The sequence below is a fragment of the Zootoca vivipara genome, chromosome 17, assembly GCF_963506605.1.
Source record: "Zootoca vivipara chromosome 17, rZooViv1.1, whole genome shotgun sequence".
NCBI classification, from domain to species: domain Eukaryota; kingdom Metazoa; phylum Chordata; class Lepidosauria; order Squamata; family Lacertidae; genus Zootoca; species Zootoca vivipara.
In genome coordinates, this window is record NC_083292.1 from 7,688,842 (window position 1) to 7,703,003 (window position 14,162).

A 14,162-nucleotide genomic window follows, 5' to 3' on the forward strand; every position below is an offset into this window, starting at 1 on the left:
TTCATCTTCCTTAGTTTCCCTGCTGGAAAGACTGACTCACTTTTTTATCCTCTTTTCACTCACTCACACACAGACACACAACCCGCAGTCATTGAAGGCTGTCTCCTACATACACTCTCTCTCTCTCTCTCTCTCTCTCTCTCTCTCTCTCTCTCTCTCTCTCTTTCATTCAGCTCCTTCATTGCTCTCTTGCTGCAATCCAAACCTGATTGTGGCTTTCCTGTTTTATTTCTCTCTCCCCCCCCCCACTTCCCCCATGCTTCTCTCTCTTTCTTTCTGTGTCTTCTTTGGCCATGGACTATTGTTCTTTTCTTCCCCTCTCTGTGCACTGCAATTCTCTCCATCACCACCCTCCCCCCCCAAAAAAAAATCCCTTTAGCATTATCATGAGCCCCACACCAACTCCCCATGGCCCCTTAGATGGAGCCAACTACAGTTCTCTCCTTGTCTTTCAACCTGAAGTTGTAGTGCCCTTTCATTTTGCTTTCATGCCTGTTGTTCCTGCCTCTCTCCCTCTCTGTCTCTTTTTTCCTTGGTTTGCATGGAGGAAAGGGTCGTGTGCGCGCACTGTCTCTGCAGTGGCTCCTGTGTGTTGTGCTTTGGGCTTCATGGGCGCACCAGAACAGGAGCAGCTGCTTGCCTCCACCAGTTTCCTCACAGCATCACCCACAGGGACCCACAAAGAATACCAGTATTTTTTTCCCCTTGTTTTCCTGCTCTAAAAACTCGGTGTGTGTTATGGTTCGGTGCGTGTCATGGTCCGTAAAATACGGTAATCTGTATGATAACTTGTAGCTAACTCTTGGTTTCTTAAACAAACTATGGCTTAGTGCTACATGTGAAACAGACCATTCGGGAGCTACCATTTTGCCTGGTAGGCTGTGCTTGGCTTGAGGAGCAGCAAGCTGTGCACGCCTGCTGTAAGGCTATAAAAAGTGTCCGAAGCCTACCAATGACACCATTACATAACTATGGCCTGACTTGTGTTACTTTGCACTCAGTTACACTATGTGACACTGTATTTTAGGAATCGGGCCTTTAGTGTGCTATAGATGCAACAAGGGTGTGCTATAGGTGTAACAATAACAGCACTTACTTTTCAATTTAGCACGAACAATATTTGCTGTTTTCCTGATCTCTTTGTTCAGTTCTTCAAGTTCTTCCTTTGTTTCTTAAAAAGGAGGAATTTTGAAACATATTTTAGAGCTGTTTATGACAAATGACAGCTTAATAATAAGCTTTGCGTATTAAGTGCTCCCGCCCCTCAGAAAACAGTCCCCAAATTCTGCATTGTTCTTATTTAGACTAGTCTCTTTTATTGTCTTGTATTATGAAAAAAACTTTAATAAAAAGAAAGAAAACAGTACCCAGACATTGTGGTGTGCTGTTTCTGGCTAAAGGACCCCCAGACCCTGCAGAGAGCCTTGCACCAGAAAGAACACTGCCCTGCTCCAGGCTCATCCTACATAGCTGAAATGATCCTGGACCGAGTCAATGCAAAGTGGTTGCAGGCCCGTGCTTCCTATTGCATCACAGAAAGGGCCACAGGCAGAGAAAGAGCAGCTGGATGAAGCTTGCTTCCCTCTCCTAGGAGCCAGAAAGAATTGCAGAAATAACTTGTCTCCAACTGTAAATTGCCCTGGAATAGCAGAGTGGGGGGAAAGCACACTCTGGACTCTGCCACTAACTAGGGGACTAAGGACTGCTGGTGTGATTTGTTTACTTAAAGGCAGGGAGGGACCTGCCTTCAATACCACTGAGAGGGTGCAACTTGAAAAAGTGAAATCTGAAATGGTTTGCTTTATTCTACCCTTACCACTCGTTTTCCCTTTTGTGTTGTGTCTATTTCTATTGGTTTGTCTACAGACGTTAAATACTCATGTCTATTAGATACTGAGTCTGCAGGCAAGGACTGTCTTATCTTTTGACACCTGCACTTTATTTGTGATTAAGAAATAATAATTCCAGTTTTAAATCATCTTCCAAATCAAGCTAGCAGACAAGAAATAGCTGCAATCCATTTAGACTTTACATAGCCACAGACATCCGTTTAAAATTTAAATGATTTCTTATAAAACAATGCTCTATATATCTGAGCCTCCATTAGTGGATCATTGTCGTCCCACCCCCTGCCAGCCACACAACTGTACCAAGCACTGCTTCGTATTTCTCTAGAGAATACTGTATGCTGCATTTAGCTCACTCTGCTCTTAGATGTATAGAGAGCTAAAATTAGCTCATGATCACAACTGTTAGGGAAACAAGTGGATTTTTAAAAGACTCGTGCTCAATAGGCACAGCACAGTAAAGCCAAAGAACTAAGGGTTTTTTTATTTTAAAAAAATCTACCTTACTTCTAGGCATGCTTACTTGAAAGTAAGTCTTAGTGGTGTCAGTGAAAATGCACTACCAGCCTTAGACCCACAAATGCTGATGGAAATACCCTAGCTTAAATCCTCGCATTTTCCTTTGATCTGGACCAGGCCCTCCAGGTGTTTTGGGACTACAATTGCCATCATCCCTGACCACTGGTACTGTTAGCTAGGGATCATGGGAGTTGTAGTCCCCAAACATCTGGAGGGCCGAAGTTTGGGGATGCCTGATCTGGACTCTGGGTTTGGATGGGAAGGCCTGATCTGAAGATTTGAGGTGGCAGCAAGCAAGCATTTGGGATGAAAAATGTATAGATTGCTCTGTCAGGACAATAAAAGATGGTATTCCAGCATTATCAGGCTGAGGCAGGCCTCAATGGAAAGAGTGCCTTAGTTCGGGCCCATGCAATTTTTTAACCATGACCTCAATACAGCACCAATTTTTTTATGGTTGCAGTATAGAAAACAAATCATACACAACACAGGGTGGGGATCAGCAGGGGCAAGGGGAGGCTATGTGCCTGCGTGTGTGCTTGTCTCTGTCTGTCCGTGTGCATGCAAGCACGCTGGTTAGAGTGTGAGATGGTCACACCCACTTTCAGTGACACTTGTTGCTGGCATGGAGTCTCCAAGGGTTGTTCAAGGGTGAATGCAGCCCTCAGGCCAAAGCAACCTACCCAGTCTCCGGGGAAAGAGAAACTCATAATCGCATCCTCCTTTTCCAGCCCAGTCCCTACAAGTGTTACAAGATGCAACTGCCTTCTTCATAAAAGCTGGCCTGGCGCTCTTTCTCCTGATTTGCTACTCTTGTTTGCAAGGTGCAAGTGTTTTGTTTTGTTTTTTACAGGGTATGGTATGGACTAGTTTTGTGAGGTGAGAATATTCTCTGCTAGAAAATTCTCTCCGGAGAATATTCTCCACAAACTGTAAATTCTAATGTAAGATCCAGTTTTACAACCCACATTTTAAAAATCTAGTAAATAATAAGTCAAGCTGTGATATTGGCAGTGTAAGTAATGAATAATGATTTTTTTGATCCAGTTACATTACTGGGCATTGCATCATTCACCATTTGTTTTATTTACTGGAAATAATAGCATTTATTTTAAACTTTTTATTGATTTTATTAGTGTTGCACTGAAAATACTGTACCATGTAGATAAGCTTATTAAAGAACATACTCATGTAGCAGACCTGAGGCGGGTTTTTTTATATTCCTTCTATTTTAAAAGCTACACTTCATACATACACAACATATAAATATATGGTTAGCGGCAGGCTTAGTGAATAATGTGAGTCATTCGCGTTGAATTTTCAATTTCAAGTTTGGTGGGGGGAAAATCAAAGAATGTAATTCACTGCATTGCCCCATTGAATAAAAGTATCTGTACAGTTTTGGGTTGCCATCTGAACAAGTTTACCCATGAATAAACATGTATATTAACTAATTGTATAATTTTCAATGCACTAAAATTATATCATTTTCAATGCATTAAAATGAATATTCTCCTATTTTAAATGAAAATTCTCCAATATTCTCATTAATCAAGAATATTCTCGAGAATATTCTCTAACAGATTATTCTCGAGAATTTAGCAACGCTAGCGTGGACCACCCCAACATCACAACCTGCAGAATAGAGCAGTAGTCTAGGGAGAAGCTTATCCACCTAGCTCCACAAAATGTATAACTAGCTGTGCTGACAGCCTCCTGGCCATATAGAAAGCATTTAGGAAGCCAGAGCATCAGCTCAAAACTATAAACTTTTCCCCTCCTTGGGAGCGCCTTGCAATGTTTCCTGCAAAGAACCATGTGTGTGTAGCAAACATTACGCCGAGACCAAAATTTCCTTGCGGATTTCGTGAGAAATGGCAGGAGCTGGCTAAGGCCTGATGGATCTTCTCTCACAGCATCCACAAAAGAAAGGGGGAAAGCAAAATAAATAAATAAAATGCCCCTAATGACCCCCATAACGGCAGAATGCCACACTGAGAAGCACATACTTTCCTGCGCAGGCACTGGTTGTTGGGGACAGGTGTGGCACACAGATTCCTAGTCTGAACAAGCACCAAGGAGGTTACAGAGGTGGTGATGCCACCCACAGAAAACACCTGGGCCTTTCCAAGGTAGGCTTGCCTTCCAAGTTAGATGCTATTCTAGCTTCACTTGCTAACCCATCACAGAATATAACCTTTTATGCAGATTCAGTGAACATGCATATTCAGAGAGTCACAAAATGAAAAGCTTACTGTCTTTAGGATGTGTGGCAGAAAGAATAACGCTGTGCTTCTTCTTCACTTCTTCCACAACGTCGGCTATTTTGGTAATGTACTTTCTAACTTCCTCAACCTTTAAAGAGAACATCAGCAAGAGAGAGAAATGAATAAATTCAGTGAAGGGAGAGATAGATTTGCTTCTAATCACAATGAGTCAACAATCTGTTGCAATACTAAATCCACAGCTCATTTGTCTGCATGGGTCCATTAGGTAGCGCCTAGCAAGAGATGATATCCTAGAACAAGGAGGAGGAGGAACACCCCCCCTTTCCGTCAGTGAAGCGGGGTATTTTCCATCTCATAAGTTTATCAGTAACAATTACTGGACACCAACTGCTGATACAGTATTAGGCAAGCTTGGTTGTTTCAGAAGTTTTTAGCTTTGTTTACTAAGTACAAGTAAAATAAGCATGCTAAATGGGACCAATCTCTTGGGTATCAGAAATTTCACAGAAAACCCATATTACAGTTTGCTGTAAGCAGTGCTTTTTTCTGGGGGGGACGCAGGGGTATGCATACCCCTAAACATTTTGTGAATCTAATTTTGGCCTCATTAAGGGGCAGTATTTCAATATGAGTAGGAAAATGAGAGTACCTCTAAACATTTGGGGGGGGGGAGTACTGGCTGTAAGTCAAGCTACAATCAAAATATTGCACAGATTTATCGAAGACATTTTCACATTATGTTATCATTATTTCAATGTGATAGGAGTGCTCCAAAGTAAAAGATTCTGAACACGTATTTTCTGAGAGCAACTAGAATAGCTCAGTCAGTAGAACATGAGACTCTTAATCTTAAGAGTCATGGGTTCGAGCCCCACGTTGAACAAAAAGATGCCCGTATTGCAAGAGGTTGGGGCTAGATGACCCTCGTGGTCCCTTTCAACTCTACAATTCTATTATTCATCCTTCCCCTGTCTGGCTCTTCTGAATTTGTTCACAGATTCAGATCAAGACACATATAACAAGGAAGGCATTTTATCTCAATAATCTGGACTACTGGTATTCCAAGACTTGGCAAACTGCACTTCTTGGGGGGTGGGGGGGAGAAAGTCTCATGCAAGTTAAAAGTGTCCAGGGGCCAAAGTGTTTGAGAACACTTGTTCATCATTTGGTCCAATTTTATTTTATATACAAACACAGTGGCTCAGGTTTGTCAGGTACCACTCTATGTGAGTGTTTGGAATCAGTACAGTTGACAGTCGGGGTTGTGTGAAATGAAAGTATGTAATTGTTCTGATTTAGGCCACACTTCGTTTCCTTTTAATATGTTTTGTTATTCACTTAGTAAACTACATATTCCTTTATTTCCAACTGTGACAACTCCCCGCTTTTCTTTTTAAACTATTTTTTCTTTCTTTTATTTTTTCTGTGTATATTTGTAGTTATTACAATTTAATTAAAAATGTTGGGAGGGGGCAAATTAATTCAATTTATTACTCACCCAGGTAAGTTACAGAAGCCCTGGTCAAAGAAAGAGGAAAGATATTGGTGGTGAAAGGTGATCATTACTTCACCAAGTTGTGATGGTTCTCTTATACATATGCCAGGACTGAGATGAAGGTTGGAAAACAGCAAGGAGAGAATTACCTTTAAACTAGGAACACAGATTTTTAGGAACTCACTTCGGTTAACATAGGCCAACCTCTTGTCACCAGAACTCATCTTCAAACCCAACTTCAGAGGTTCCAAAACCAGGGGGGACCTTTTTGACCAGGAGGGCAAGATATTTATGCCCCTGTCCCCTGTGGCTGGTTGCAACTTTCATATGTGGATGCAACCCTCCACCTGTCAGTTATCTGGCATCGTAATGGAATTGCTTGATAGAGACCTATCAAAGCTGGTGCATGAGGGTGGGGTAGTGGAGATCATTTATCCCTGTATGCAGCACTTCCCAAACACCCGTCAACCAGCTGATTGTCAGGCATTTGAAAAGGGATGCATGCTGAGCAAGCTTTCCAGCCTTCAGAAGTGCCAAGCCCTTCCAACTCTACAATTCTATTATTCTATGATTTACTGCATTAAATAAATACTGTACTATTATTACAATGTGTAGCTCCTTCTTGGTGGTCTCTTGCATGCATCTTACCTGGTGGAAGAAGTCTTCCATATAATGGTCATTTTCAACAACAACAGATGCCTCTCCATCTTCATTTTGGGTGCGCTTTTTAAAAAAACACAAGTATTATGTTATTCAAAGATATCCATTAAAACACTGGTAGGGAACTTTTGGCCCTCCTAATGTTGCTGAACTGCAACTCCCATCACCTCCAGCAAGCATGCCTAATGGCCAGGGAAGATGGGAGTTGTAGTTCGGGAACATCTGGAGGGTCAGAGGTTCCTCGTGCCTGCATTAAAAGAAGCAAATTTGTTTCAACCTCAAGGCAAAAAGAAAGAAAGATGATTTCTAGCTTTGCAAGCTATTATACTTGCAAGCTATTACACAGCAATAAAATTAGCTATCACTTTGTCCTTGTGTATAACAACCTGTTTTACTAATAAACTACATTTTAAAGCTAGTATTTGATGCACTGAACCACACTTAAAACACTGACAACAAAAATTCATTAAGATTTCCCCTCATTTGCAATAAACAGGTCTTTCCCTCCTGTGCTCCCTGCACCCCCTATGACTCACTGGAAAGACGTAAAACAAGCATATGGCACACAAGACAGATCGGAAATATTTATTCCTCACAAACTTTCCTATGAAGTCTTTGGAGAATAACTTATGAAATGCTTTTCCAATTAAGCACTTCCTAATTATGTAGTTAAGGCTGCAATCCTATGCAAACTTACTAGGGAGCAAGGCTAAGAAAAATCAGTGGGGTTAACTTCTGAGTAAACATGCAATACTGTACAACCAAAGCCTGTGTTCTACAAGCACTGGGCGTGTGAAGGAGTTCGGCAGCATTTATGTATTTATTTCATAAAACTGATACATGGCTTTTTAAAAACAACAACCTCAAAGTAAGTTACAAAAAAAAGATAAAACAGTAAAATTGTAAAAAAAATGAACGCTAATTCAAGACTTTCAATAACTTAAAATAACAATAGACTTAAGGCTTCTGATTGTGTGTTGGCAGCTATCCAACCCACACCTGACATTTCCTACTACATCAGGTGTGGAAAAAGGGTCTCGCAGGTTCATGGGCTAGAGCAGGCATCCCCAAACTGCGGCCTTCCAGATGTTTTGGCCTACAACTCCCATGATCCCTAGCTAACAAGACCAGTAATCAGGGGAGATGGGAATTGTAGTCCAAAACATCTAGAGGGCCGAAGTTTGGGGGGTGCCTGGGCTAGAGGTTCCCAGCACCTGCAGTAGCTTAATGGAAGGATGCAAAACAACAACAACAACAACAACAACAACAACAACAACCCTGTACCTGTATTCCAATCACACCCACATGACAGTGATAGAGCAACTTTGGACATGTAGCTAAATCATAAATAGGAACAGCCTATCTTGAAGGGTTATTGAGAAAACAGGAAAGGTATATTGCATTGCTTTGGTGCTCTCCAGAATACAGATGCAAAAGCTGAAGACATAATTCTCCAAACGCCATTTCATGAGTTTCCACCAATGCTAAAACAAAAGACATCTCTCACACCCTCAACACCTCCCTCTCAACTTTTGCTGCCTCAGGAAGAGATAAGAATAAGCGGAAGGAAAGCATCTCTCTCACGCACGCACACACACACAGCTTGAATGCCCACTTGTAAACATACAAAAAAATGCAGGCTGATATAGTACTGTACTTTCATTGTTCCCAAAGGAAGCACTAATGCCTCTGGCCCTCCTAACTTTGCTGAAGTGCAATTCTCATCATCCCTCCCTGTTGGCCACGTGGGCAGGGGTTGATGAGAGTTGGGAGTCCAACAACCTCTAGAAGAGCCACACAATCTTTTCCCATGGGCATGAACAGAGACATAATCTTATCTGCATCTGTAACTGCTATAATGGGGGCTGATTAGAACAACGGAGGGCCATTTTTGCTCTTCAGGGGACTGATTCTCACACGAAAACAGAGGAGGCAAGCAACCTGCCTCTTAACTACACCATTCCAAACTCACAAGTCTAAAGGTTTTTCTGTATAAAACCAAAGATAAGAATCCCTGCACATAGAAACCTAGGGTGGGGAGCATAGCCAATTCCAAAACATGCCACTGATCTCGACGCTTTCCCCCTGTAAATGCACCAAGGGGATAATCTGATGAACTGGGGAAAATTGGGTTCCAAAACACAGCACTCAGGGTTGCAATTTACTTCTGTGTTTTTGGGTGGGTAGAAGTATTACCACTTTCTGCAACTCTCCTTTTCCATACACATTGATTCCATCAATGTTTTCATTTCTCTCCGGCTGTGCTCCTAACTATTTCAAGCATGCTCCTGAACTGTTTCCCCCTCTTTGACCCCTCAGATTTGCACAAAACTAGAAAACTACACTAGCAAATCACATTAAAAAATGCACGCTGAGAATTTATAATTGCCTGATGGCGTGCTTTTGCACACTTCCTGGGCAGGGAACTTAAAAGTAAACAAAGATCCATGCACAGGTATTTGTGAGCATGCCCTGCCGATATTTAGCAGAATAGAATAAAAAAGAAAGAATGAGATGGCAAGGGAAGGAAGCAAGGGGAAGCCCATTGGTATGAATGGGAAAGATCAAAGTTGCTCAAAATCAAAATACATGCAAGTCTGGACTACTTTAGTGTCATGTGAATATGGGGGAAAGTGGATTGACAACTAAATAATGTACTTTCAAAACCCAATGAAATCTTAATAATTTGTTTATTAATGTAAACCAGCCCAACAAAGCTGAAACAGAAAAGCAGTAAGTTGCTGGAAGTGCAGGAGAAATAAATACGTCCACACAGAATTCAGCAGCTTTGAAAATCGTCCCTATCTAGCAGGATTAGTTATACCTCCTGTTTTCTAGCAAAACAGATAAGGAAGTGACTCTTTTTTCCCCCGTATAGAAATTTATCTCAAAGGTACACTCCTGGAAGATTCCCTCTCTGATCCTTGTTGTTGTTGTTTAGTCGTTTAGTCGTGTCCGACTCTTCGTGACCCCATGGACCAGAGCACGCCAGGCACTCCTGTCTTGCACTGCCTCCCACAGTTTGGTCAAACTCATGTTCGTAGCTTCGAGAACACTGTCCAGCCATCTCGTCCTCTGTCGTCCCCTTCTCCTAGTGCCCTCAATCTTTCCCAACATCAGGGTCTTTTCCAGGGAGTCTTCTCTTCTCATGAGGTGGCCAAGTATTGGAGCCTCAGCTTCACAATCTGTCCTTCCAGTGAGCACTCAGGGCTGATTTCCTTCAGAATGGATAGGTTTGATCTTCTTGCAGTCCATGGGACTCTCAAGAGTCTCCTCCAGCACCATAATTCAAAAGCATCAATTCTTCGGCGATCAGCCTTCTTTATGGTCCAGCTCTCACTTCCATACATCACTACTGGGAAAACCATAGCTTTAACTATACGGACCTTTGTAGGCAAGGTGATGTCTCTGCTTTTTAAGATGCTGTCTATGTTTGTCTGATCCTTATGTGAAGTTAAATACTATATGAATCAATATACCAGTACATTTTAGTTCTATTACATTTAGTTCTATTGTATACCTCAGAGATATTGTGGGTTCAGTTCCAGACCACCTCAATAAAGCAAGTATCGTAATAAAACGAGTCAAGCATTACCGGTATTATTATTATTTCTTTCCCATTGGTAGTGCATATAAAATTGATGTTTACACTTTACAGCAGTCTATTATGCCAAGTCCTGCTGGCTGCAGGGGTGAGAGGGGAAATGCCCAGTTCCAGTCCCAGTCAGCTCCACTTCCGTGGTCAGAAGCTGAACAGTGGAGGACTTCCTTTCCCTGGAAGCGGCCAGACTACCCGTGTCCTCGTAAGGAGCAATATCTTTGACACACAATATAGTAAGGTGTGCCTGTATGGATTGTACAGTACAGTGCCATAAAGCATACACTATGTTTTACAGAGTAAACCAAGAAGAGGGTCAAAAGATAGAGAAACAACCACAGGAAGGGTGCCAAAGGGGAAACAATAAATGCGAGAGTTGGGGCAATGGAAATGAATGCAGTGCATGTATTGGTAGGCAGCTGCATTTCGAGACTGAGATAGAGGACCAAGGGGGGAAATAAGATGAGATCAGCACAGGATCCACAATAACTTGGACTAACACTCAATTTCCCATCATGCCTTTATTTGAAATTTTCGAGGCTAATCTGTTGCTTTTCCTTTGCACGCTATCCTTGCCACATGGCAACCCTTCCTGACCCATATTTCCTGTTTGCATCCCCTGACTATCCTAGTGCCTGTGATACAGACCCAAGCTGGATTCTGCTTTCTGCAACAGCTCTCATGCTAAGCTTCCCCTGATCCACGGATCAGGTTACATACCGGTATATTGTGCTGAGCTGCTGGGGTAACCCAGTCAGATGGGCGGCATATAAAATTATGTAAATTATTATTATATATGTGTACATGCTCACAGGGTTGCTGTTCAAATCCAGTTACCACCTCACAACTCAACTCCCCAAACCCACATCAGTCATGCCAAGCAGATTAATGAACCACAAAGCCTCACTCAAATGGTACATGTTGTGACTCAACTTGGTAGCATCCCCTCCATGCTGCCATACTGACCAGTCTAACATCCCAAGATCCTCTCCAATACCACTCCAACATAGTCATATCCCACCCCAGCTTTTTAATTACTATTTTTTATTGAGAGTATGTCAACTGAGCAAAATAAAATGGAAATAAAAAGTGAATTTAAAAAAGAAAAAAGGGAGGAAGGTACAGTATATTACGTCACTATATATTCAAACACCTACAATTCCGTATAGGCTTGACTAGTATATATGTACATAAATGTTATTATCATCCGAATACATATATCGTATCTCGGAAATCGAATGGAATCCGTTCCAGAAATCCGTTTGACTTCCAAAACATTAGGAAAGCAAGCCATGGCTTCTGGTTGGCTGCAGGAAGCTCCTGCAGCCAACCGGAAGCTGCAGAACCCACGTCAGATGTTCGGGTTCCAAAGAACGTTTCAAACTGGAACACTCACTTCTGAGTTTGCAGTGTTCGGGAGATAAAAAGTTTGACTCGCAAGGCGCTCGACTTCTGAGGTACGACTGCATTCTGAGGTACGACTGCATTGGTACTGTATCTGAAAAAGTGTGCATGCACACGAAAGCTCATAACAAAATAAAAACTTAGTTGGTCTTTAAGGTGCTACTGAATGAATTTTTTTATTTTGCATTTTAATAAACGCATTCCAAATAATGTTATACTTGTCCACACATAGTCTACGTCTAAAAGCAATCCATTCGTAAGTTGCGAGTGTTGTCATATCCTCAATCCATTGCCTGGAGGATGGCATAGATTTATCTTTCCATAAATATCCCACCGAAGATTGACTACCCTCCCATAAACTACATTTAGTTTCAACCAATTCAGATCCACTTCCGTGGAGCAGCTGCTGCTGCTCTCTATTCCCTGCCTACACAACCTATCTAAATTCAATGCACATTTCCCAATCTGTAACACCTGAGCAATGTGCTCCTTCCCATTTGCCTCATTAGCATGATTCCCATGCTCAGGCTACATAAACACAACATGCGACTTCTAGAAACAACAGAGACTGTGTACTTGTCCCCCCCCCATGTAGTCCATGTGCAATAAAACTCTACTACATACACACTCCCCCCCCCCCTGAAAAGCACTTCTTCAAAATCTGGCTTCGTTCTGAAAATAAAAACTTAACGCGGATTGATTCTGCACCACCTCACAGTATGTCCGTTTGAAAACAGATGTAGGAATGGGCTGTGTGTGTGTGTGTGTATCCACACCTGCCCAATAAGATACCAGATAGTTACATACAAAGATCACCACCACCTCCTTCATTCACCTTGGACAAGTGCAGGAAGGAAAAGGAATGGATAACCTAATCAAAGGGAGGGTTTTCAAATATGCTTTTTTGTGCATGGCAGGGTCACAAATCAATCAAGACGGGAAGAGGCATGCCAAGGACGAACTTGAATGAAAGGCTACATTTTTGTGCCGCAAATGGGTTAGCATGTACACAGCGTCAGTTACGCTTCACACAATGCACCTGCTCCCTTGTACCGATCCTCACAGTGACCTTGCTTCTTCCAGTCCCCACCCACGACCTTCTTCTTTGGGAGCATGAGCCCAAGAGATACAGCTTGCCTAAAGCTACCTCAGGAAGTTGCACTTCATCCAGGAACCGGTTCAGACTTTTGCTTCTTAGAGACTGTGCCTCACTTTAACCCATGCCTTCTCATACAGTGGTACCGGCACCTCTGGTTAAGAACTTAATTTGTTCCAGAGATCCGTTCTTAACCTGAAACTGTTCTTAACCTGAAGCACCACTTTAGCTAATGGGGCCTCCCGCTGCCGCCGGAGCACAATTTCTGTTCTCATCCTGAAGCAAAGTTCTTAACCCGAGGTACTATTTCTGGGTTAGCGGAGTTTGTAACCCGAAGCGTTTGTAACCCGAGGTACCACTGTATATCCCTAGCAGCTATAGTATGGATTTCAAACCTTTGCCTCCCAGACATCAAACACACTCATTCACCTCCTCATTCCAGTTGCCATCTCGTGTATCAAATGTCACCTCCAAACAAGCACGCCAACCCCAGGGGCCAAGCTGTCCTTAGCCCCTTCCATATTTGTGGGCTAGGGGCCCAGTCCCTAAGGGGTTTTCGCACTGGTGCATCCCTTTGAGGATTGCCAGGGCTACATATGGGAAGGTGTGCTGGCAATCTCTGCCAGGGACATGGTGGTGTGAACTGTCTTTACCCTGGCGCATCCACCGTGGTGGGGCAAAACATCTTCACGTAGGTCATCCCTTTGATGATTGCCGGGGCGCCTTCTTGGAAGGAATGCACTAAAGTGCCTTGGCAGGCCCCACGAAGGGGGAAGAAGTGGCCTCGCCAAGGCAGCGCTAGCCTTGCGGCAGCGACAACAAACTAAGGTAAGGTAAGGGGGTGGGGGGCTGAGTCGACCTAACTGGTTTGGGGGGCCATGTGCATGTGACATCACACACGCACGGTGGGTCCCCCTATGTTGGGCACAACTCGGCGTCTCTGCCTCCAACCATCTTCAACATGACACACTGACTTAAAGTTCCTTTTCACAGGCACAAATGCACCTGACCCCAACTTGCACATCCCTCAAAGAACATCCCATTCACTAACCATATTCTGAAGGTGAGCCACCTATAAGGGCAGCTGCCTAATAAATAATAATAATAATAATAATAATAATAATATATTATTTATACTCCGCCCATCTGGCTGGGCTTCCCCTGCCACTCTGGGCGGCTTCCAACAAACATTAAAATACATCAAATATCACAGATTAAAAACTTCCCTAAACTTCCCTTTAGGTATTTTCTAAATGTCAGATAGTTGTTTATCTCTCTGACCTCTGATGGGAGGGTGTTCCACAGGGCGGGTGCC

The 14,162-nt window shown here is 42.8% G+C and overlaps 1 protein-coding gene across 2 annotated transcripts in view; it reads right to left on the bottom strand.

Moving 5' to 3' along the window:
* The window catches only part of STX2 (syntaxin 2), a 31,521-nt gene that overhangs the window by 14,402 nt on the left and 2,957 nt on the right, over window positions 1-14,162 (bottom strand). For both annotated transcript variants that reach the window (XM_035097556.2, XM_035097554.2), the window contains exons 2-4: window positions 6,738-6,812; window positions 4,622-4,721; window positions 1,097-1,171 (exon numbers count right to left, since the gene is read on the bottom strand). In XM_035097556.2, the coding sequence (XP_034953447.1) occupies window positions 1,097-1,171; window positions 4,622-4,721; window positions 6,738-6,812 (250 nt within the window). The remainder of the gene's footprint in view (window positions 1-1,096; window positions 1,172-4,621; window positions 4,722-6,737; window positions 6,813-14,162) is intronic.